The following is a 25942-nucleotide window of genomic DNA, read 5'->3' as shown; positions in this document are numbered from 1 at the left end:
GGAGCAAAGTGCAACATGAACAGGAAACAGTGAGGTAATTTCCACTGTTAGTAGAATCCTGGACAGCTATATAAAGCATGCCTTTCATTTCCACAACTGTTATACCTTAATAAAAGCTCTCACATACACGAGTGACAAAGTCATTTCTCTCATTGCACTAATCTCTCTCGCTCCAGTTCAGTATAACTTTGCCTATATCTTTACAGTTTTCTAGGCATTCATCTGTTCTTAATATCCCAGGCCAACACCACCAGGGTTACTATGACATGTTGACTCCCTAAGATCTGGATATTTTACCACTTCAAACTGCTCAATTCATGTATAAACACCACCCTCATCAGAGAATACACGTGGGTGGGCCCTATTTAGGGTCACCGTTTCCTGAATGACATAGCTCTCCCGTACGTAAAGGATTATAAAAATGATATTGCAACAATCAAGTAGTGGGCTCGCAAATTAGTGGATAGCAAAAATTAACTCAGCACATGAATGGCAGGGTATGTTGAACCAAAGTGGAATTAATTTACTTTTCATCCAACCGTGAGCTCCGCTTGTGCAGCTCAGTAAAGTTCATAAAAACAGCAAAGGCATCTGTCGGTGGTGATTATGCTCTCCATTAACCGTGACGGTGATACGGAAAACGGTTTGCATGGAGAGAGTAAGTATATGCTCTTCAGAAATATGGGAAAGGAAGTAACTCAACTGGAGGAAAATGAAGATGACCATGGCAGGTTATTGGTCAAGTTCACTGCAATGCGGTGAAAGGCATGTTTTACCCTTGATCTCCCCGTGCATTTGTCCATTTGTTTCAACAAACAATAATGAATGAGCTAATATATTCGTAGCTATGAGGGAAAAATTTAGATTGACAGATCTCGAATCATCGTAAACTTGCACAACAGTTCACATACATGTTAACACAGCTCCTCAATGACTAGGTCTTCATGTAAGCTTCTTCTGATAAAACAACTAACTTCCCTTTTGAGATACAATCCCCAAACTTCACAAAGTCTGCCTTTCTTTCTAAAGGACTTATTACACCTTTTCTCGGTCAAGAAATGCCCTCATGAGTGATACCATCGTTGAAGAAATGAATAGAATCCCTGTAATTCTATATGATGTTCTTTACCCCTGTATGGTTTATCTTTTTCTACGCTTCTTCACTGCTCGTGGGTTTTTCTCTGAGAAATCTTCTTACAAATTCATAATCCTAAATTATTCCCTTTGTCTTTTTTCATGTTGAGTCCTGAATGCAGTGAGAGTTTGATATTTTAATGTTCCCCTGCACGGCAGGGATAGGCTGTTTTCCTTCACTTTGGTTCGTTGTCTAAGACACTTCTCTCTGTGTATCATTGCCATTAATGTGGAATTGTTTGGCTTCAAAATATTCTTGATTTGCGATGCAGATGCAGTCAAATGCAGCAGGTACAGTAGCTTGCGACTTTCTTCAGTAGGGAGAGTCGAGCGAAAGGATTCTCGGGTAGTGGTTCTGGCAAAGAAGGCAGACAATGTCAAGCATAATCTTGGCTGCTTTCCTTCACTTCCATTAGTCCTAGCTGAAGGATGATTCAAGGTCAGCTCTTCACTATTGTGGAAGCATTTCCACCATCCAGTACCCTGCAAGATGCAAAAGAGTTCTCATAATACTAAAGTACAATTTGTAATTAAGGTTTTCAAAGAAACTCATGATTAGATTCTCTACAGAATGGAAACAGGCCATTCGGCCCAACAAGTCCACACCAACCCTCTAAAGAGTAACCCGCCCAGACCCACTCTCCTACATCGACCCCTGACTATGGGCAATTTAGTATGGTTAATCCACCCTAACCTGCACATCTTTAGACAATGGGAGGAAACTGGAGCACCCAGAAGAAACCCACACAGACACAGGGAGAATATGCAAACTCCATACAGACAGTCACCTGAGGCGGGAATTGAACACAGCTCCCTGGCCCTGTCAGGCAGCAGTGCTAACCACTGAGCCACCGTGCCTGACACAAAACCAACACTGGGCTCTTTTGTCACAAATAGCATACCTGTGGCCCTTATTTCCACTCCTCAGCAGTTATTGGTAATGTGGAGATAGAGTTATCGAGTTGCAGAGATGTATAGCAAGGAAATAGATCCTTCAGTCAAATTCATCCAGATATGCTAAACTAATCTAGTCCCATTTGTCAGCTTTTGGCCAATATCCCTCTATGCCCTTCCTATTCACATACTCATTCATATGCCTTTTAAATGCTGTAACTATACCAGCCTCCACCACTTCCTCTGGCATCTCATTCTATATACGCACCACCCTCTGCATGAGAAGTATGCCCCTTAGATCCCTTTCAATTCTTTCCACTCTCACCTTACACCTATGCCCTCTAGGTTTGGACTCGCCCACCCTGGGAAAAAGATGTTGACGGTTCACCCTATCCAAGACCCTCATGATTTTATAAACCTCTATAAGGTCATCCCTCATAAACATAATCATAAACTACTCCAGATTTCAGATGTTAGCTATAGACAGCAGGAAGTATGCATTTGATAGGCAGATAGATGAATTCATCACATTATTAAGATCTGGCTTGCTTATTTGAAATTTGGATCCTGAAAAGTTTGCAGTTTGCAGCCATGGATTAGACCAGTCAAAATAGCAGCCATTTGTACAGTGTTCCAATGTCTCAGTGAAACTATATTTATATGAGATTTCCTAAGTATAGCAAGGGAGACAGAAAGGAAAATTCTCATTTTGCTTTTAGCCAGATAAATAACTGTTTGGTCACACCCCTCTTCTCTAAACAACCAAGAATCAAAATAAACATTTTCAACTCAAGGGACTGTCAACACTTATCAAGATCCGGTACACCCTGCAACAACTATCAGATGTCAACACATAATGAGCCACATTGGGTTAAATCTACTAAACTGATTCCTGCCTTTCACAACAGCTCCTAGCAGGGTATGGGAGAGCTGAAGAATAGACTTCAGCTACCGACTAAATCACTGGAGAAAATTCTACAGTCATTCTACAGGTCAGTCTCTATTAGAAAGGAGCCAAGAGTGTGATGCTGGAAAAGCACAGCAGGTCAGGCAGTGTCCGAGGAGTAGGACAATCAATGTTTCGGACAGAAACATTGATTCTCCAACTCCTCGGATGCTGCCTGACCTGCTGTGCTTTTCCAGCTCCACACTCTCGACTCTGATCTCAAGCAACTGCAGTCCTGACTTTATCCTTCATTAGAAAGTATCAAGTTAACGATAACAGAAAAACGCGGGCTAGATTCACCATGAGCAGCAACTTGTGAATCTGGCCCTCCTTAATTATTTTTTAAAAGAAAAGGCTGCTTATTGGGAACGGCCACAAAAGGGAAAATGGATAGCTGCATGGTCATATTTGTGGAAGTGAAAAGTTATACCGAACACTCAGAATTTAATCAAATTTATCTGAAGTATGAATTAAGTTCCAATTTTCAGAATGACTCCTGACAGTGTCACGTTATAGAATCAGAATTGATTCTAGGCTGTTGGATCTGATATTACACATTGTTTAAATTCTATTCTTCAGCTCTTTTGATACACTTAACGAATTCCTTTTTTAAATTATTACAGTCTCTGCCTTCATACTTACTTCCAGTAGAGTCTTTACAGTCTAACATATCTAAGTTTGAAAATATTTCTCCCAAGTTTCTCCTTCAGTCTAGTTACAATTTTCAATGTCTTCAGTTAATGGGAACAATTTTTTAATCCTTTAATACCATGCGTAATCTTGAATACCCTTTTAAGATCTCCATTAACCTCCCCTCTTCAGTGGTCTTCTAAGGAAGGAGTTTTACTCCCAGGAGGTCTATATTCTTTTGAATTTTCTTCCATAGAGGCCTGTAGAGGCTGGGTCATTCAAGGCTGAGATAAGCAGATTTCTAATCCACAAGGAAATCGAGTGTTATTGGGGGTGGGGGAGAGGGAGTATGATAAGTGGCGAGCAGTCATTATCCATCCTGACGAAGGGCTTTTGCCTGAAATGTCAGTTTTCCTGCTCCTCGGATGCTGCCCGACCTGCTAGCACCACTCTAACCTTGACTCTAATCTCCAGCATCTGCAGTATCTACCTCCACCTAGTCATTATCCATCCACCAAGCCACTGCCATCATAGTGCTTTTTTAAAAAAAATTCTTTAAAAATGTATCAAGATTCTTCTTTATTTCGTAGTGAAGTAGCAATTAAGGAAAAGTATGATGTGCTGGCTGCACTGGGAAAGAAAATCCACCTCCCAACCGGTCATGTCTGTAGTAGGTTTAGAGTAAAGAGAGTGCAGGATGAGAAAAGGATTTCCTCAGTTCACCAAGACACAATGAGCAGAAATGTTAGTGGTCATGATTCAAAGGGAGCTGGACTGTCCAAATGACCCCCACTCTATAGCCTGTCAATGGCACTGCGGATCAGAATCCTGCCTGGAGGCCCAGACATAGATTGATAGCCCTACATGGAGTCCGATGGGAGTGTTGAGGGAGGGGGAGGGGGTTTGGCATCATTGGGTGAAGGAGGATATTGAAGAACATGACTGAAGGAGGCATAGATCTCAGTTGGGGAGGGGAGGTGGTGATGGCAGGGCAACAGCAGGGCACGGAAGGAAGGTATTTTTGGGTGGAGGAATACATGGAAGGTGGGCCTGATCACAGAGGTACCTCAGGCAGCGTTTGCATTAGGTAGGATATGGGTGTAGGCCTTACCTCTTACATCAACAAAGTCCTTACCTTGGAGGAACCGCAATGTTCAGAACCCGACATCTCAGAAACCCGAGATCTTGGTAATAACTAAAGTTGAAAAACTCAGTGACTATGAGGCAGACTCTCTTGGGTTGGGTTGAATGCCTCTCCACTTTCCAGCCTCAGGTGAAATGGCCAAGTTGGAAGTGGGTTTGTGTCAGTAAACAGATTTGTCCAAGCAGAGACTCTCACCTGCCATGTTAACCAATCTTACATTAAAATTCACATTAAGCTGACCAAAAGTGTCCGTTTAACAATCTTTGACAATACTGCTCCCCACACTGCAGTGGGGGCAGGGTCATTAAATATGTCTGAGGTTGAGTTAAGGCTGAGTCTTCATTGACAAGAATTCAAAGGGAATGGGGATAGACAGGACACTGACGTTAAGGTTACAGTCAGTTCTGCCATGATTTTATTCAATGCAGAGGTAGCTTGAGTCCTGATGCTGGTATATTTAGTCAAGAATATCAGGTCAAATGTATTTAGGTTAGTTAACTTTATTAAGCTCATTTAAATTTAGTGTCGTAAAATATCGAGAAGAAAAGACAGCAAAGAATGAAATGTGTGTAATCTGATTACATAAAGGACATGGAAAAATATATCCTTTTCACATAATTAGAATCTGATTTTCATCAGCCCCACTTCCACAAAAACGTTATAATGACTTCAGAGGTGAAATACGTGATTCTAAGCCACATGGAGCAGAAAGAATCAAAGTTTATCTCTGGTCTGTTGATTGCAACTGGGAATTTGGCCACTGCCAGAGGTGGGGAAGGGAAAGTTGTCAGGTCTTTCACCTCTTGTGATTGCACATCAACTGCAACAGCACAGTCCCAATAACCTACTGTAACTCAAGTCTTCAGCTTGACACATTTCACAGTCCAATGCCAGTCAAAGGTCACATCTGAACAATAGCCTCTTGGTTAAGATCCTTGGGAATAATCACTGCTCACAAATCATAACCCAGTGAGGAAACTTCTTCAGGATAGAGGGGGAGGGAAACATTGGACAAAAACAATACCACTGAGGTCAAATGTACTTTATTCAACTGTTTCTATTTCTAAGAAAACATATCCTTCAGACCGAATGCATGTCAGTCATAGATACTGAATACGGCTTCTTTTAAACATGTTTAGATTTACTGGCCCCAGCAGTCAAACAGCATCTTGTTTCTCAGGCCTTTGCTGAGGCACTTCAGAACTGGATGCTCATAGTCCAATATGTGGCTAGGAAATTCATGTTTAAATCAACTTGACTAGAATATGACACCATCCTGGTATTTCAGATGGTTGACGTGTCCATGTTCAGTGATGGATTTTATATGTTTGGAATGGTAGAAATTACAGAATGAATATAGGCCATCTGCCATCAAATTTGAACCCTGAATAGGCTGTGAAATCCATCTCATTATAAACTTAGCCCCATGCTTTTAGTCTTTGAAAAGAAACACAGAATCCCTACAGCGTGGGAAAAGGCCTTTTGGCCCAAGAATCCCATACTGACCCTCTGAAGAGTAAGCCACCCATCTCCGTAACTAATGCACCTGACCTGCACACCCCTAAACAATTTAGCATGGCCACTTCATCTGCACATCTTTGGGCTATGGGAGATGACCGGAGGAAACCCACATAGAAATGAGGAGAATGCGCAAACCTGACACACAGTCACCCAAGGGTGGAATGGAAGCCGGTTCCCTGGTACTGTGAAACAGCACAGCTAACCACTGAGCCATTGTCCCACGTTGACTAAATACTTGTGAATTCCCAGTGGAAAGAATGAGGCTCAAGAATGTTGTGTAATCTTCAGAATCACCTAAACCCTGATGAGCTGTTTTAAATTCTCAATGTCTCAGGAAGCACAGTGCTCTTGCATTCTATTATATTCACTGTCCAATCCACTATTGTCTCGAATATTTAATTCTGTTTCTAATTTGGTATTAAACTGTGTGCTTTTGAAATATGTAAATAAATCAGTTTTACTATTTTGCAGATGAATTTACCTTCAGGTTCTCAAGGCCAACTAGGGAAAGTGGCATGGTGGCTCAGTGTAAAAAGTGAGGTCTGCAGATGCTGGAGATCACAGCTGAAAATGTGTTGCTGGTTAAAGCACAGCCTCACAGTGCCAGGGACCTGGGTTCAATCCCACTCTCAGGTGATGGTCTGTGTGGAGTTTGCACATTCTCCCTGTGTCTGCATGGGTTTCCTCACAGTCTAAAGATATGCAGTTTTGCAATGCTGAATTGCCCCGTAGTGAGCAGGGTAGATAGATTAGCCATGCTGAATTGCCCATAGTGTACACGCTAGGGTGGATTGGCCATACTAAATTGCTCTGTAGTGTCCAGGGGTGTTCACACTAGGTGGATTAGCCATGGAAAATGCAGTGTGATAGGGTAAGTGGGGGTTGGACTGGGTAGGATTGTCCTAGGAGGGGCAGTGCAGGCCTGATGGGCCAAATAGCCTGCTTCCACACTGCATGCATTGTCCAATCTGTTGGCCCAGCCAGCAACACCCATGGTCCATGAGTGAATATAACAAAGGGACTGTAATCACGATGTTGAATTTAGGCCACAACCCTCCATTGTTTATGGGATTGTTAAGGCTGTTGCGTTGGATTGAGGGCTTTTCACCTCTTCTCTGATACTAGGGGTAAAAAAGCAGAGACCACATCCTCGTCCATAGGGAATGAAGGCCAATTAGCCTTTTTCATAAAGTTGGAGGTGGCTTAAAGCATCATGAAAAGACCCAGTGCACCTTCTGTCTGAATGGAGAGTGAAAGAGCAGAATTTGAGGGCAAAAAGAAAACTGTTAAGCGATTCAGTTCATTTTCATAATTGTTCACACATCCAATATCAACAAAAGGACTTATCAGAGAGTCACTTACCTTCATCAGGAAGTCTCATTGACATCAAGGCCAAAGGATAAAGGCAAGGGAGAAAAACAGAAATAAAAACAGAAACTGCAAACGGAAAAGAAAATGGAAAGACAGAGAGAAGAGCAAAATGTTTAGAACAAGTAGTGTTATGATGCCAGCAGCATGCATGGAACAATTGACACACACACAGTGCACATCATTGAGGTTATTCTTTCTCACAAATACCACATGCTTTCCCTCCTACTGGTAGATCAAGTGTCCAAAGAGTATGTGAATACCACTCGACAAGTTGTTGGGAAACCAATCAGGGACATTGAAGAAGGTACATTCCCACGTTTTTAAATACACTATCTATTATCACACCTATTTTGGTATTCTTAGCATCCACACTCTGTTGTCATATTAAAGTGTGTTGCTTCCATTCTTGGACATCTGAAAGGTAACTGAGCATAGAATACTCAATTAAAGCAGCACATTTCATGAATTCAGTTGCAGACGTTAGCAGGGCTACACAGGACTCTCTATGGATAATGCTCAAAAGCCCCAGCAAGGCCAGTTGCAATCTCCAAGTGAGTATCTAACACTTAGGGAACACTGATTTCAGACAGTGTCCCTCTGGGTAAGGTGAGGAAAGGGGCAACGGCAGGTAGCAGATTCATAAACTCACCTTTTCCTCCAGATCTTTGATTTGCCGTTTCTGAACGTCGGTTTTATCTTCCAGATCCCGTATCCTCTGAAAAACAACACAGACACTGAGTGAAGCTGGGGGAGCTACCCTAATACCACTGTACCCCTGCGACAACAGGTCAACATTACTCACCCAACAAAACCTCTTTTCCCAACATTGCAACAAAAGATGCACATTTCTTGTATTTACAATAATGATTGCCGTATTCTCATCATCAAGTGTGTTGCTTCCATTCTTGGACATCTGAAAGATAACTGAGCATAGAATACTCGATGTAGGCAGCACACTTCATGAATTCAGATGAAATTGAAAGTTTCAATTGCTGTGTTTCAGAATAAATGAGATTCTGAGTATCTTTGGAGGTGTGGAGGGATATTTCATTCCATTTGAGAACTGGTCCAATATCAGCTGTAATATTGATGTTGTAAAATGGACTCTTGTGAACAGGAAATGGCTCGTTACTCTGCTCCTTTTAACCCTACTTTCTCTGCATAACAATCTGACCACCTGTGCCTCAGAAACACACTCATCTGTATCATTGAAACTGTTGGCTCTGTGATACCACGTGAGCCTGAGAAAGAAGCTGAGGGTTTATTTATTTTAATTTCAAAAATAGGCTTTATCATAAAAATAGTCTTTATCAGCATACGTAGTCACTAAAGCAGTTCGGATCTGTACATTCTCTGCATGTGGAAACAAACAAAATATTGGAGTGTGACTTTCCTTAAAGTTCCTACAAACAAACCCAAGACGCTCCTTACTTATACAAGACTATACTTACACACATCTGAGGCACCAGGAGGATTCAATATTTGAACAGACCCCCATTGTACCTTGGCCAAAAGTCCTAAGATGGTAGTCTTTCTCCACTGCATCTTGCAACAGATGCCCCAAGCTTTAGTGGATCACTCAGCACACAGTCTGACGATCCAGTTAGATGCTGAGCTGTAATCACATTCCCACAGGATGGTGGGAATGTGTCTGAGACTGAAGGGCCACCAGGAAGCTCTCCAGCTTTGGGAACTCCCTATCAACAGAGCCTGGAGCTGCCCAAACAGTTTGAAGAGTGAAGACTTCCGTAAAACCTACACTTCAAAAGGGGTCACAACTGCCAGGAGGTCCAGGTTTAAGTTTGCTCGCTGAGCTGGAAGGTTTGCTTTCAGATGTTTCATCACCATGCTAGGTAACATCATCAGTGAGCCTCCGGTGAAGCACTGCTGTTCTGTCCTGCTTTCTGTTTGTGTGTCTAGGTCTGTTAAGGGGGGTGATATCATTTCTGGCTCCTAGGGAGAAGGTCATTGTTGAGGAAGAACCTCCCCCTCAGGACAGCTTTATGCAACTCCTGTCACAACCACGGGGAGGAGATTTTCAAAATGTCAGACACAGCATTGGACCCTTGCTCTGCCAAAGGGCCCAAAATTAATAGACTGTCTCAGGAGCTCTGAAGAAGGGTCACTCGACCCGAAACATTAACTCTGATTTACCTCCACTGGCGCTGCCCAGTCTGCGGAGCTTTTCCAGTAATTTCTGTTTTTGTTTCTGATTTACAGCATCCCCAGCTCTTTCGGTTTTTGTGTCTCCATTTGAGATTTGGATTTAAGCTTCCATTGATGGCCTACTCAGTGTAGCGATCGCTTGTGCGATCTAAACAAAGCACAAAGGAGATATACGAAACTCCGTTGATCTCTGATGGGTTCATTCACAGTTAAAGTAGTAGAGGGCAATCATATTCTTTCTCCAGGCTGCTACAATGCAGAATGGCTATGGATCCTGGTCATGTGATGGCATTTAAGTATTTGGGTTCAATTTCTTAAAGGGACATTACTCTCACAGTGATAGAACACAGTGCATTTAGTTGGCCTATTAGGGCCTGTGTGTTGACACCTTATTTGTTCCATTCACCATTCACAAGACTGCACCTACAGCAGATTCAAACCTCCTCCCACATTGAGGATTCACTGAATATACACAAGGAATACAGAGAGGGTAACACCCACTATCATTGATCCCTCATTATTTTTCCTGTAGAAACTGGATGATTACTGTGCTTTCGATAAAATGCAGTAGGGAAAAAGCCTCACAGAGTGCTGTGGCTCAGTTTAACTTCACTTAATTGCTCTCCTCTCTATTCTGGCTTTAGAAATCTTATTCTGTCTCACAACCACAGAACAACCTGGGTTGTTGTGCTGACTTATTTCCCCCCAATCCTCCCATCACAACCACGACACCATTTTGTAATGTCTTTGTTTTTCATTCATTCGATGAGGGCGTCACTGGATGGGCAGCATTTATTGCCCAGAGGACATTTGAGTCAACCACATTGCTGTGGGTCTGCAGTCACATATAGGCCAGACCAGGTAAGGATGGCAATTTCCTTCCCTAAGACACACTACTGAATTGTTGTTTTTCTAACAATTGACGATGGGCTCATCATTTAAATTCAATTTTTTTTTAAAAATTCAAATTCCACCATTTGCCACAGCAGGATTCAATCCTGGGTCCCTAGAACATTACCTCCCCTCTCCGGCCTATCACCCTCACTTTAATCTCCTTCCACCTATTGCATTCCCAATGCTCCTTCCCAAGTCCCTCCTTTTATCTTAGCCCGCTTGGCACACCCTCCTCATTCCTGAAGAAGGGCTTATGCCCGAAACGTCGATTCTCCTGTTCCTTGGATGCTGCCTGACCTGCTGCGCTTTTCCAGCAACACATTTTTCAGCTCTGATCTCCAGCATCTGCAGTCCTCACTTTCTCTCTGGTTTAACAGTCCAGTGACAAAAGCACTAGGCCATTGCCTCCTCTTTGATAACGAGCCTTAATGTGATGGATGGTATGGGTAAGGTTGACCATGTTGCGAACATTACTGGAGCTAGAATAATAAATTACTTACCAATTTAATAGCAATACATCAGGCAACAGCTTATGGTATCCAGGAAGCAAACATAGAGTCGGTAAATTCTACTTATCGCTACTAGCTTATCGTATTTAGGATTTTAAAGAAAATTCTTTTCCAGGCCTAGTCATTGCTCACAAATGCAACTATGTTTCAACAATTACATTTACAATCTGTCCCATGTTTTTCTCATAAAATCTTATTGTTGGCAGCAACATGGCATTCTGTTCAGGGGCTCACAGCACAAGTGCTGCACTCCAGGCAGACACCACAGAAGGATAGCCAAAGGATTCAAGACTCTGCTGGGAAATGGCTCACTGCATGGATTCCAAATTGGCAAGTATGCAAATCCCTCGCACTATTTGTTTATTTAAAGAGAGTGTGCAGAAATCCCTCATATGGTTTGCTTATTTAAAGAGACAGCACACATCGCCTTCAGAATAGAATCAAACCCATCACACCAGTTTACTGCCTCTGAGCATCAGCGTCACACTGTCGATTCCAATTCATTTTACTAGGTTTTTTAATAGGCCTTGCTTAAAGTATGCTACTGTAAATAAAACCAAATTAATTGTACACAATCTTGACAGCAGCCCTTATTCCAACATAGCTAGTTTCCAGCACGTTCAACTGTTATTTGTACGGATTTGAAATAAACGCTGTTCAGATATTATTGTCTTGGGCCGTGACTGGGGACAGTTCTGGATGCACAGTGTATATTCACTTTACACAGGCATCTGTAACCAACAGCATAGGCAGAATTTTTAATTGCCCATGGCAGAGGTGTTAGATAGCCGGAGGGGTCCAGAAAACTTACACATTGGGAAGACGTCATTGGTTTATGACGTGTTCGAAACAAGAACAGATTTTCAAAGGGAGAGCAGGAGAGAACTGCAAAAATACGCGCAGCTCCAATTAATTGCTTGCCAGAGTGCACTAGGACAATGGGCAGCAAGTTAATGAATTTTCAATGGCCAGCAGGAGGAACACCGAAAGGCTGGAACATACTGCAGTGAAATTAGGATGAAGCAAATTCGGATAAGCTATGATTTCAGTTATGGAAAAGTTGTCAGCTATTCCCACTAGAGGAACAGGAAAACCAATAGACAGATGCCCATGACAATTGACAAAGTTCCAAACTAGTAACTCCAGATTGGTCGAACCTGCATGTAATCATGCCAACCAAACAGGAAGGCGTTTGGCCACATGACAAGATGAAATGTGGAAAAGCCTTCATTTGACAGAGACCGCTGTGTGAGACCACACAAGTAACAACTGATATGTCCAACAAATGCTCTTCTGCTCATCCTGTCTAAAGCCACAAAACAGCATGGACCATGCTCTGGGGCTGTGCACTGCAGCATGAGAACATGGAAAAGATGTTTACATTGAAAATACAGTGGCTAAACTGCACTCATCTGAAGGCATCACACTACGTGATGAAAGATCACTAAGTTTCTTCTGATCTAACATCCAACATTTTACAATGTCTTTTACTGTATGAGGTCAGACCATAATAAGGTGTGGACAAGTTGAAAATAAAGAGACACTTTTATATACTTACCGCATCACTGTGCTTTCATTTGGATTTTACGAGCGTGTGTGTTTGTAGGCAAAGTTAACTATCATAGGGAGCCCCTGGATTTCTTGAAATCCGCTTAGCATAAATTTGTGGGCAGGTCCCCAACAATTTGACCTCTCATGATTTTATTATAGCTGTCAGGATCACAGAGGGTGGGGTTCATGAGGGTTCACGAAAGGTTCGTGTCCTTCCTGAGTTCAGTGCCATTTGTGTATCACTACGAAAATGAAACAACCCTTCGTCATTAAATACCTGAATCCAGAGGTGAAATATTTCAAGTCAAACTCCAGAACAGGCTGAACTGCAATTTCAATAACTTATCTGGACTCAAAGTTACTCCAAGAATCACCTGAATCGGTGTGTCTCATTATGAGAAATGGCTACCGTAGTCTTTTCCAGTGACAGCCACAGTAGCACCCTCACCTTTGAATCACTTTCTTAATCCTCACAACTGCAGTGGATAGTCGATGTGACAGCAACGCTAATCACGCTTTGAGACAAAGAGTCATAGAGATGTACAGAATGGAACAGACCCTTTGGTCCAACTCGTCCATGCCGGCCAGATATCCTAAATTAATCTAGTCCCATTTGCCAGCACTTGGCCCATGTCCTTCTCAACCCTTCCTATTCATATATCCATCCAGATGCTTTTAAATGCTGTAATTGTACCAGCCTCCACCACTTCCTCTGGCAGCTCATTCCATATTTGCTCCATCCTCTGCATGAAAAAGTTGCCCCTTAGGTCCCTTTTATATCTTTCCCCTCTCACCTTAAACCTATGCCATCTAGTTCTGGGCTCCCTCAGACTGGGGTAAAGACCCTAACTATTCACCCTATCCTTGCACCTCATGATTTTTAAACCTCTATAAGGTCACCCCTCTGCCTCTGATGCCCCAGGGAAAACAGCTCCAGTCTATTCAGCCTCTCCCTATAGTTCAAACCCTCTAACCCTGGCAACATCCTTGTAATTCTGTTCTGAACCCTTTGAAGTTTACCATTTCCCATAGCAGGAAGATCAGAACTGAACATAGTATTCCAAAGTGGCCAAACCAATGTCCTGGACAGCCCACAACATGACTTCCTAACGTTTATGCTCAATGCACTGACCAGTAAAGGTAAGCGTACAAAATGCTTTTTTTCACTCTCTGTGACTCCACTTTCAAGGAACTATGAACCTGCACTCTTTGTTCAGCAACACCGCCCAGGACCTTACCATGAAGTGGATAAGTCCTGTTCTGATTTACCTTTCCAAAATGCAGCAGCTCACATTTATCTAAATTAAATTCCACCTACCACTCCTCAGCCCTTTCTGAAGAACAGCAGAGCGGCTTTGACCAACACCTATCCCTCAACCAACATCACGACGATGTACCAGTTGGGGTGCTTACTCATTGTTGGTGGGAGCTTAGAAATTCCTCCATTGCAACAGAGATTATGTTTCTAAAAGTGATCCATGAACTGTGCAGTCTTCTGGGTCATTCCAAGGTTATGCAAGGTGCTGAGGACATACAGGTCTATGCAAATGACTGCACCTTAACTGAAGTGGATACACCTTTTGCCTCATCTCTGGCGCAACTTATAGAAACTTGAGTACGTTGTAAAACCAGTGGGTTCATCTCCTCCCAACTTCTGACATTTCTCCTCACACCAATAGATCCGTTGTGTGAATTGGTGGAGGTGGGGAAGCAGACTATTTATTCAAACCCATACCTGATGTGCTTGTTGCAGGAGCTCCATCCTCTCCTGCAGGATTTGGCAGTCATACTCCCTGCTCTTCCTGAGCATCTGACGTCTCAATTTCTCCACGGCGATTCGCAAATCATCCTTTTGCTTCTCAGTCAGCGACTCCCCCAGTTTGATGACTGTGTCCTGCTGTAATGCATTGTACAGGGTAGCCTCCAGCTCCTGGATATGCTGAAATAACAAGTTTACAACACGAAGACATCAAAGGTAAGCAAAACAATTTGCAAAAGGACTGAAAGCTGCAAGGGGCGGTGGGGAACGGAGCATGAGTGTTGACACAGAATTTCCTGACCAAAGCAGATTTGTACACCTCATTGACACTTAGGTCACTGGGACAACTTCTTCATGCAGAGGGTGGTACGTATGTGTCTCTGAATCAGACACAAGCAGTCCATGCTGACCATAATTCTGAATTAAACAAGGCCCACCAGCCTGCACATGGCCCATACCCCTCCAAACATTTCCTATTATGATGTCTTCTTTTGTATTTCCTGCTTTCAGTACCCTCAGCAACAGGTCTCTGGCATCTGACTGAACCAACATTCTTTCATGTACCAGTCTAACAAGTGAATATCATCAGAGAATTTGTTATTGGGGACTTGCAAAGTTGAACCCAATTTTGTGCTTGGCCAATGTTTGTGCAGGACCTTTCAATGGCTATGCCTTTCCATAGGTTGGTTATGTTTTCTGGATTGTGATGAAAGTTGTGCGATTTCCGTTTAGTCATTTTTGATTTTAGATTGTGAATTTCAAACTAGTGGCATAAGGGTTTTAGTTTTTTTTGTGTGAAGATGTTTAATAATTAACTAAGTCAGTCTCTACAGAACTATGACTTTAAACCAGTTGGTGTCAGAGAGTACTTGCTTGAAAGCCTCCTGGATTTACAGTCATAGAGTCATACAGCATGGAATCAGACCCATCAGTACAATTAGTCCATACTGACCTTGATTCTAAACTAAACTAGTCCCACCTGCCTGCACCTGGCACAGATCCTTCCAAGCATTTCCTATTCATGTACTTATCCAAATGTCTTTTAAACATTGCAACTATACCTGCATCTACAACTTCCTCTCGAAGTTCATTCCACACATGAACTACTGTTCACACAGGAACAGATACAAATCACTATAAATGCTGGACGAAACATCACAGAAGCGCTTCACAGGAGGCTCCCAAGCACTGAGGACGTCACCAGACAGGCAACAAAACGTCTGCAACACAAATTCCCAGCTTGGCGAACAGAACCACAACAATGAACCACTCTCTGTATAAAGAAGTTGCCCCTGCCTCCTTTTGAAATCTTTCTCCTCTCACCTTGAAAAATGTCCCTAATCTTGAAATCCCCAACCACAGGGAAAAGATAACAGGCCACTCTCACTGCCCATGCCCCTCATGATTTTAAAAACCACTATAAGGTCACCCCTCAACCTCCCACGCTCCAACAAAAAAAGTCCCAGCCTATCCGGCCTCTCCCCATAATGCAAAATTTCCATTCTTGGCCACATCCTGGTAACCCTTTCCTGAACTTTCTCCAGCTTGAAGGTGTCCTTCATATAACAGGGCGATCAGAACTGCACACAGTATTCCAGATGAGGTCTCATCAATGCCCTGTACAACCTCAGCATGATGTCCCAATTCTGTTACTCAAAGATTTGAGTAATGAAGGCAAGCATTATAAATACCTTCTTAAACATCAATGCAAACTTTAAAAGAATTATGTACTTGGACCCCATGTTAATGGAATTTTGTTTGTATTGTGGGGTTTTTCAATAGAAGAGAGATAATGTTGAAATACCTTGATTTGATTTCGTGATTAGAGCTAACAGTTTGAGCTTAGAAAATTCAGATATGGGAAACCTTTTATTCAGTTTTAAGAAGACCTGAAGGGACGACATACAGGTAAATATTTTTCCAGAAATGAGATGGTGTAGAGTAGTGAATACGCTTCTAGGTATTATAAGAACTCTGTATAACGTATGAACACATTCATCGATATTATGATAAGATCTCTGTAGAAATGAAAATCCTTTTAATATATAGAACAATAGATAATTGACACTTCTGGGCAATGTATACTGAAGTTATTTACCATGTATGCTTGATCCAGGGCTTGTTTCCTATAATCTAACTCTTCCTCCAGGTAACCTTTTTGTTTGCAAAACATATCCTGCAAGAAAAGTAAAAATGATGTTTATTAAGTTCTGTTGCTCCAGAATATTTTGTAGCAACATGATTGCTCCATTGCATCCCCATGTGTCCTGGGAAAATAGGTTTAAAGCTCTTCGGCTCACTCAGGTTACCTTCAAGTTTTCCAGACAGCAGCCTCTTCCTTTTAGGCAAACAACCAAAGATAGGAGCTAATTACTGCCGATGTTAGATTCTGTCCTGAAAACAACAAATGCTGGAGATCACAGCAGGTCAGGCAGCATCCATGGAGAGAGAGCAAGCTAACGTTTCGAGCCTAGATTACTCTTCATCAGAGACCTGAGTTCTTCTGATGAAGGGTCATCTTGACTCGAAATGTTAGCTTGCTCTCTCTCTCTCCATGGATGAAAATGCGTTGCTGGTTAAAGCACAGCAGATCAGGCAGCATCCAAGGAATAATTTCCTATTCCTTGGATGCTGCCTGACCTGCTGTGCTTTAACCAGCAACGCATTTTCAACTGCCCTCATTCCTGATGAAGGGCTTATGCCCGAAATGTCGAATTTCCTATTCCTTGGATGCTGCCTGACCTGCTGTGCTTTAACCAGCAACGCATTTTCAACTGTGGAATTTCCTATTCCTTGGATGCTGCCTGACCTGCTGTGCTTTAACCAGCAACGCATTTTCAACTGTGATCTCCAGCATCTGCAGACCTCATTTTTTACCTCTCTCTCCATGGATACAGCCAAAGATAATGGTGGGACCCAGAGGTCAACTAGAGGTTTAATTGACTTACAATGGGGTAGCCCCAAGTTTTTAACAGCCAATGTCTGCCAAGGTGAAAGCAATATGGCCAGGCCTATCGACAAAGGGTGGAATATAAGGGGACATCACCAGGCATACAGGCACCCTCTGTTCAATTGGGATTGGCACTAGCCAAGGTACTTTAGGGTGAGCAAAAGCAGTAGTAGTGGTGGAACAGAGGAGGGTAAAAGCCCAGGATTCCTACTTCTGGCCATCATCATGCAACACACACCACCCTGATGGAGTACCTGGTAAGTTTTGAAGAGGAAAGGAAGTGCTCAGTGAAGCCGAGGCTAGACTCAGTTCCAAATAACCACAAGGTGAGTGGCCATTCGCGGACAAGGTCCACCCCAGCCAGGGAGGGGAGATCTGCCACTCCAGAAAAAAACCTACATTATCATACCTCAGAAAACCAGATCAGAAATGAACATCTTTTATTGTTGGACACCAAAACAGAGCCACCACTTATAGAAACGTGGAACATAGGAGCAGCAGAAGGCCATTCAGCCCTTTGAGCCTGCTCTGGCATTCACCATAGTGGTGGCTGATTGTTCAATTCAATGGCCTAATCCTGCCCTCTCCCCATAACCTTTGGTCCCATTCATCCCAAATGCTGTATCTAGCCGCCTCTTGAATACATTCAATATTTTGGCATCAACTCCTTCCTGTGGTAATGAACTCCACAGGCTCACCACGCTTTGGGTGAAGAAATATCTCCTCATCTCTATTCTAAGTGGTCCACCCTGAATCCTCAGACTGTGGTCCCTGGTTCTGGTCACACCCACCATTGGGAACACCCTCCCTGCATCTACCCTGTCTAGTCCTGTTCCAATTTTATAAGTCTCTATGAGATCCACACCCCTCTATTCATGCCATGACAGACAGATGCACGCCTGGGACACATAGTTCCCTTGGGTCTTTTTAACACCAAGAAACGTTATCACACAAAACTGAACTATTTTCCCCTCACCAAATCAGAGTGGTAATATTTTATTTATTTAACCCATTTCCAAATCAACCAGTCCAGAGATGTTATTACATACCTTTAGAGCAGGTAGGTCTTCAATTCAGGCCTCCCATCCTAGGGATAGGGACACTATCACGGCACTACAAGAGGGCCGTGGGACTGTTTTATAAAGGGCTCAGGTGATGAGCTCAGTGGGGCCGGCCATTGCCTGTTACCAAAGAAACTTATACTCACCGAGTTAAGGAAGATTAATTAGTCATTCCCCAAGAAGTAGTTTTCTTTCTCTCTTTCTCACTCTCACACACACAGACAAAAACCCAGCCACAGAAGTAGTAAAAGGAACCCCACACCCCATCCACCTAACCCCAAACTCTGTCAAGGAGTCTTTGAATTATTATGTCTACTGCAGAACACTTAAAGATTAGCAAGTGGCAAAATCACAGCAGAATTTCAAGTTGTTCATCGAATCTGAGTAAGAATTGCATTCCGTACCATCTCGATCTCCAAATCTATCATCTTCTGGTGCAGTGCAGCCTCTGTACCTTCAATCTGCTGTAGCCACTAGAAAATGAGAAAAGCATTACATTTGACATTAATCCCAATTCACAAGACAAGCCCACACTCTGTAGTCAGCACATTCAGATTATCAAAACCTTGAAGTAAGCTTTCAAATAATTTATTTTACATCTCCTTATTCCATGACTTGATTTACTGGCCTATTTTGCATGGAACAGAGAAAAAAACTGAATTTGTTTTGAAAACCCAAAGCAAGGGGTCCAAAGTTGCTGTTCAAATTTTTAACAAATTTGGTTATATCTTAGGCTTTGCTTGGCAATAACCGATCATTCACCTTCAGATAATTTTCTTAAGGCTAGATGGTGTGATACTATGATTAAACAGTGTTTAATTCAGGCTTTGTGCGGTATGTAAAATGTTTAACATCACGCTCGGAATGGATCCGTAAATCATTCTATTGGGAAACAACAGATCCCAACCTGGTTTATAGCAAAAATAAAGTTATATAACACATGATTATCCATGTGTAAAGTCCAAAGATAACTTTGAATGAAGTTCATAGCTATCTAAGGACTACAACTAGATTATACAGACCCAGGTCCAATTGTGATTGAGAAACACCAGATGCATAAAGGATAATTCATTGCCTCATGCTGTTGATGATATGTGACTATTGTCAACTTTATTGAAATAGTAATGCATAGTGTACGCAGCCATAATATGATATATTGTCACTATTGTGCACCCCAAGAGATCCCCAGGTTCAATCTGCTCCTTTAGATAGTGCTTCATCACAAAACCAGCAGAAGATAGTCAGATCGCCGTTGCCCCAGATAGCTGCCTATTCTATCTGCTGCTCCTAGGTACATCCCAGCGAGCTCCAAACACAGAATGGGCCACACAGACTATTTGCAGTTCATGTCGTATCAACAAAGAGCTGAAGCTGGGGGATGGTTCTGGGGGGAATTAGGTCCTAATAGGGATAGAAGTACTATTTATTTTCAACTCCAAATGCATAAACTATTGCAGCATGGAGGATTTGTGATGGTAACCATTAGATTAGATTATCTACAGTATGGAAACAGGCCCTTCGGCCCAACAAGTCCACACCCATTGTCCAAAGAGTAACCCACCCAGGCCCATACCCCTACCCTATATTTACCCCCGACTAACATTATGGGCAATTTAGCATAGCCAATTCACCTAACCAGCACATTTTTGGATTGTGGGAGGAATCCCACGCAGACACAGGGAGAATGTGCAAACTCCACACAGTCACCCAAAGTGGGAATTGAACCCGGGTCCCTGGTGCTATTCACTGAGCCACCATGCCACCCCATACAGAGACAGGGTGTCAAGTCAGTTAGGACTAGGAACCAAATACACATGATTATAAGGTGAACAGGAATGATCGGGAAAATTATAGAGTGGAACAAGTATTCTTTATGATTAAAGATTAAATCAATACAATAAGAAGACACTACGATACAAAAACATCAAGGCTGCATTTGACCGAGTGTAGCATCAAGGGTCCCAAGCAAAACTAGAATCAATGAGAACTGGGGCTGAGGCAAACCTTCTGCTGGTTGGAGTCAAACATGGCACATTAGAAGATGGTTGGCGTTTTTGGAGGTCAGTCACCTCAGCTCCAGGACATCTCTGTAGGAGTACTTCAGAGTAGTGTCCTAGGCCCAACCATCATGAGCTGCTTCATCAAAGACCTTCTTTCCTTCATAAGGTCAGAAGTTGGCCAATGTTTGCACAATGTTCAGAACCATCTGTGACTCCTCAAATACTGAAACAGTCCATATTCAAATGCAACAAGATCAGGATAAGATCCAGGCTTGGGCTAGCAAGTGGTAAGTAACATTCACACCACAAAAAGGACAGATAATGACCATCACCAATAAGAGACAATCAAACTACTACTAATATGTTACTGAATCCCCTGCCATCACATCCTTGGGTATCCATGAACAGAAACTCAACTGGACTTAGCCAATAAACACAGTGGCTACAAGAGCAGATCAAAGGCTGAGAATCCCGCAGCAGGTAATTTACCCTAAAGCCTGTCCACCACTTACATGTCATGAGCCAGGGGTGTGATGGAATACTCTCCTGGATGGGTATAGCCCTAACAACACTCAAGAAGCTTGACACCATCCAGGACGAACCATCCATTCCCTCCAACAATGCAGAGATTCAGCAAAGATCCTTCAACATCACCTTCCAAACCCATGACCAGTTCCATCCAGAAGGACAAGGGCAGCAGATACATGGGAACACCAACACCTGCAAGTTTCCCTCCAAGTCATTCACCATTCTGACTTGGGAATATATTAATGTTCCTTTAGCATCGTGGATTAAAATCCTGGAATTCCATCCCTATGGACATTATGGGTCTACCAACAGCCTGTGGACTGTAGTGTGTCAAGAATGCAACTAAACCACCACCTTCTCAACAGAAACTCGGGATGGGCAATCAATATTGGCCTGGCCAGTGACATCCATGTTCCACGTATAAATGATGTAATAAAGTAAGCAGTCAATGTAGTCTTTATGGGCTGAATAAAGACATAGAAGTGGACTTAAGAGTGTAGGGGCCATGCACAGGCAACATAGCAATTACTGTGAAATGATCGCTCGTACAAATACTCAGATTAATCAATATGCTGCAAAGTGATTATTATGGGAAAGTCAAATTTGCATACAGATTGAAATAAAGCAGACTAGTCAATGTCAGGAGGGTACAGAATTTCTAGAGCATTGCCAGGTAGGTTCTCTGAAACTGTCTACCTACAAGTCAACAAGGGGAAGGTCACACCAGATTTAGTAGTGTTCCGGATTTGATTTGATTTATTGTCACGTATACATAAGTACAGTGAAAAGCTTTGTTTATGAGCAGTATAGGCAGATCATAGTAAGCAAGGGCATATAGATCATAGAATGGTTAAAAAAAACTTCGGGCACCCAGGTGACATTGCACGGAATGTTCTCTTGGCAAGATAACATTAGCAAGATCAGCATTACTTGAAGTTAGAGAATCCATTCCTCGGTCTAATAATGACAGGGAAGGAGCTGTTCCTGATGGCCTAAGGTCATTTGAAATGCTACCCTTGAGTGCTTTAAACATCTGCTTCCTCTGCAGAAGTAGGCAAGCAGCAGCTCTGATGATATAACAATACCGTGATTGGTTCCTTTTCTCTCTCTCTCTCTCTCTCTCTCATCCAGGTTTCAAGTCTTGAACCCAAGCTGTTGATTTTAATTCTCGAAGTACCATGGAGAAAAATGTTAAAGATAGTTCAAGCCAGTGAGTGAAAGCAGCAACAAATTCAGCCTAAGACAGCTAAGTCATAGCATTACAGATACCCGTTCAGTTTTACAAGACTCTAAATTACTTAATCTATTGTCCTCACTCTCCAACAATATGGAATCATGTGAACTTTAAGCAAGTGTGTGAAAGTCAAAGTGTTTTTTTAGAATATTTTGTGTGCATTAAGTATAATAAAATGATATTTTTAAAACATCACAGAACATCAATAGTTAAACATTCACTCATTTTGCAAATTCCATCCTTTCAAACAAAAGAAAACTGATGCAGTTAACTGAGGAGAGGGAGAAGAGGGCACTAAGTATTTGGCCGTTCCTCATCTGATCGTAACACACACCATCACCTCAAATTACAACATGGCAATGATACATGGTGGCTTACATCCAATTTACAATAGTGAACATTTCAGATAAATGTCAAAATGTGTTTCTCGATGTCACTCAGAATGAATTGTCAGAAACGATAATGGAGGCATTTAACAACTGCAGGGTGCAGTAAGCCCTTTACCTTGATTGAGTGACAGAGTACTTTCTTATCTATCTGTCCAGTGATCTTACATCACTGAACTTCCAATTCAAACAAGGGTGATGATGTGGTTGACATTAAAGTGTCATATGATGTTTTAGCTGATGCCTTTCCATAAACGGTGAATCGAACTTCCTGAATCACTTGATCTGTAAGGGGCAAAGGGGTTGTGGGGCTGGTGATGGGGTAGGAAAGGTTGTGCCATTCCCTTAATAACAAGTTCCTAAATTGATAAGGAACAGACAGGGTTAGGTTGGAGCAAAGCATCTGTTAGAGTAATTAATATCATCACTAATCATCCTGGCAGCGCTAAATCCACTGTAGATATTCCTTGCATTGGACACAAATTTCTATGGGTGGTATGGTGGCTCATTGGCTGGTATGGTTTCTATGGGTGGTATGGTGGCTGGTGCCTCACAGTGCCAGAGACCTGGGTTCGATTCCATCCTTGGGCAACTGTGTGGAGTTTGCATGTTCTCCCCGTGTCTGTGTAGGTTTCCTCCCACAATCCAAAGACGTGCAGGTTAGGTAAATTGCTGAAAGTGTTCAGGTTAGGTGCATTAGTCAGGGGTAAATGTAGAGCATTAGGATAGTGGGAATGGGTCTGGGTGTGTTACTCTTCAGAGGGTTGGTGTGGACTTGATTAGATTCACTACAGTGTGGAAACAGGCCTTTCAGCCCAACAAGTCCACACCGACCCTCCTAGTCCATTTCCCTCTGACTAATGCACCTAACACTATGGGCAATTTAGCATGGTTAATTCACCTCACATGCACATCTTTGGACTGTGGGAGGAAACTGGAGCACCTAGAAGAAACTCACACAGACCCATGGACAATGTGCAAACTCCACACAGACAGAGATTGGAATTGAACCTGGGACTCTGTTGCTGTGAGACAGCAGTGCTAACCACTGAGCCACCTTGCCGGGTCCTATTGGGTCAAATGGCCTGTTTCCACACTGTGGGGATCCTATGAAATTCTATTCATATGTCATCTCAGTCATGAGCATTTGAACACAGGAGGAGAAAAATCTTGCTGCAGCTCTACAGGCCTTTGGTGAGACCACACTTGGAGCATTGCATGCATTTTTGGCACGTTTACCCATGAAAGGATATACTTGCCTCAGAGTGTGTGGTTCACCACACTGATTCCTGTAATGGCAGGACCATCATAGGAGTCTGTATTCACTGGGATTAAGAAAGATTAGACAGGATATCACTAAACTGGATATATTTCTGACAGATGCAGGCATGACTTTCCCTTGGTGGGGGGTGGGGGGGTTCCAGTACATGGAAGCACAGCCTCAGGAGACAGAATAGATCATTTCGGATTCAGATGAGGAGAAATACCTTCTCTCAGAGGGTGGTGAATGCTGAGGAATTCTCCATCACAGGGATCTGTGGAGGCCAAGCCACTGAGTATATAATCAAAAAAAAAGGAAATAGAGTCCCAGATCATCTGGAAGATGAGTCAGAGTTCCAAAGTATTTACAAGACATTTTTAACATTTTATTCCTAATCAACTTTTTTTTTGCCCGCAGAAAGAACAAATACTGTGACGCAAATGGAGTGATCGTCTGGCACAGTCGTGTGTGAAGTCGATGGAATGTTCCAGAAGTAGCATGTCAGTGAAATAACAGAGACATTACAAGAAGTAATAGCGAAATGGGCTGGGGGTGGGGGTGGGGGCGCGGGGAGGCGGTGTGATTAACCTCCACATCAGCAGTAAGTTATCACTCAGAGTTGCTTTGTTTTACCCTCCAAGAATAAGGTTAAAATAAAAGGGTTGAAACCAACTGTGATATTAGTCAGCATACACCATTAGCCAGACATACTGGTGTCTAGTCTAGAATGCTCTGAATACCACAGTATTGAGAGAAACCATTTTAACCACCCCTGCACAGCAGTCAAGAGTGAGAAGAACTCTCTCTCTCTCTCTCACTCTGAATTTGGTCACTGTCAAAAGGACAATAGAATATCCACTCATCCATCAGACCAAAAATCTTGAAATCGATTGCCTCAACAGCCAATGACAATACCACTGATATCATTCAATAGCAGATACATCACCACCCGTGTGCTGTTCATGAACAATTCAGAGACTGATTTGTACTTTTAAAACTTTTTATAGAACAAAATCCCTACAGAGCAAAAGCAGGCCATACGACCCACTGAATCCACACTGACCCCTTCAAGAGCATCCTGCCCCCTCCCTATAACCCTGCATTTCCCCTGGCTAATCCACTCACCCTGAACAACTATGGGGCAATTTCCAATGGCCAATCCACCCTTACCTGCACATTTTTGGATTGTGGGAGGAAACCAGAGCACCCGGAGGAAACCCACACAGACACGGGGAGAATGTGCAAACTCCACACAGACAGAGGCTGGAATCAAACCCAGGACCCGAGTGCTGTGAGGCAGCAGTGCTAACCACTGTGCCACCCAAAACTGATCCATCTTTCTACTGTGTGTATGCATTATCATTTCTTCTCATATTTTGGAATTAGTAAACTCAGCCTTTTGTTAATTTAAGCAAACCTGGTCAAACTGGCTCTGTTTAAAATATAACTTCATTTGGGTCTGTTATCCACAAGGAAAGGGATGTTTTCTAAATCAACTTTGTTGCCACTGAAGGGTGGGTGACCAACCAAGAACAGCAACATCACCTGGGAATTTGACAATTTGGAGTGTCCTGTCTGAACCTGAAAAGGGGTGGCATGGTGTCTCAGTGGTTAGCATTACTGCCTTTTAGTGGCAGGGACCTGGGTTCAATCCCAGCCTCAAGGCGACTGTCTGTGTGGAGTTTGCACATTCTCCCTGTGTCTGTGCGGGTTTCCTCCAGGTGCTCTGGTTTCCTCCCACAGTCCAGGGATGTGGAGGTTAGGTATGTTAGACATGGAAAATATAGGGTAGGGGCTTGGGTCTAGGTGGGATGCTCTTCAGCATTGGGCCAAATATTCTGTTTCCACACTGTAGGGATTCTATGAACTTCACCTAAGGTTGAGCTGTAATCCAGGATGTGGGGGAAATTTTAACAACTGAGATCAAGGCTTAGCCATGATCACACTGAATGGCAAAGAAAAGTTGATGGGCTGAATGCCTACTTCTGATTGTGTTTTCTATG

At 42.7% G+C, this 25942-nt stretch overlaps 1 protein-coding gene across 4 annotated transcripts in view; it reads right to left on the bottom strand.

The window, feature by feature from the left end:
- Positions 1–551: 551 nt before the first annotated feature.
- The window catches only part of LOC132823136 (janus kinase and microtubule-interacting protein 2-like), a 135719-nt gene continuing 110328 nt past the window's right edge, over positions 552–25942 (bottom strand). For 3 of the 4 annotated variants that reach the window (XM_060836683.1, XM_060836684.1, XM_060836685.1), the window contains 5 exons: positions 18935–19003; positions 16618–16695; positions 14496–14699; positions 8290–8355; positions 7631–7706 (listed from right to left, as the gene is read on the bottom strand). In XM_060836683.1, the coding sequence (XP_060692666.1) occupies positions 7656–7706; positions 8290–8355; positions 14496–14699; positions 16618–16695; positions 18935–19003 (468 nt within the window). In that variant the 3' untranslated portion in view covers positions 7631–7655. Of the gene's footprint in view, positions 1618–7630; positions 7707–8289; positions 8356–14495; positions 14700–16617; positions 16696–18934; positions 19004–25942 lie in introns of those variants that run through there. The other variant, XM_060836682.1, reaches the window with a different exon arrangement.

The sequence above is a fragment of the Hemiscyllium ocellatum genome, chromosome 16 (genome assembly GCF_020745735.1).
Source record: "Hemiscyllium ocellatum isolate sHemOce1 chromosome 16, sHemOce1.pat.X.cur, whole genome shotgun sequence".
In the NCBI taxonomy this organism is placed as follows: Eukaryota; Metazoa; Chordata; class Chondrichthyes; order Orectolobiformes; family Hemiscylliidae; genus Hemiscyllium; species Hemiscyllium ocellatum.
The sequence above is the reverse complement of the archived record's forward strand: the minus strand, read 5'-3'. Positions and strand labels throughout refer to the sequence as shown.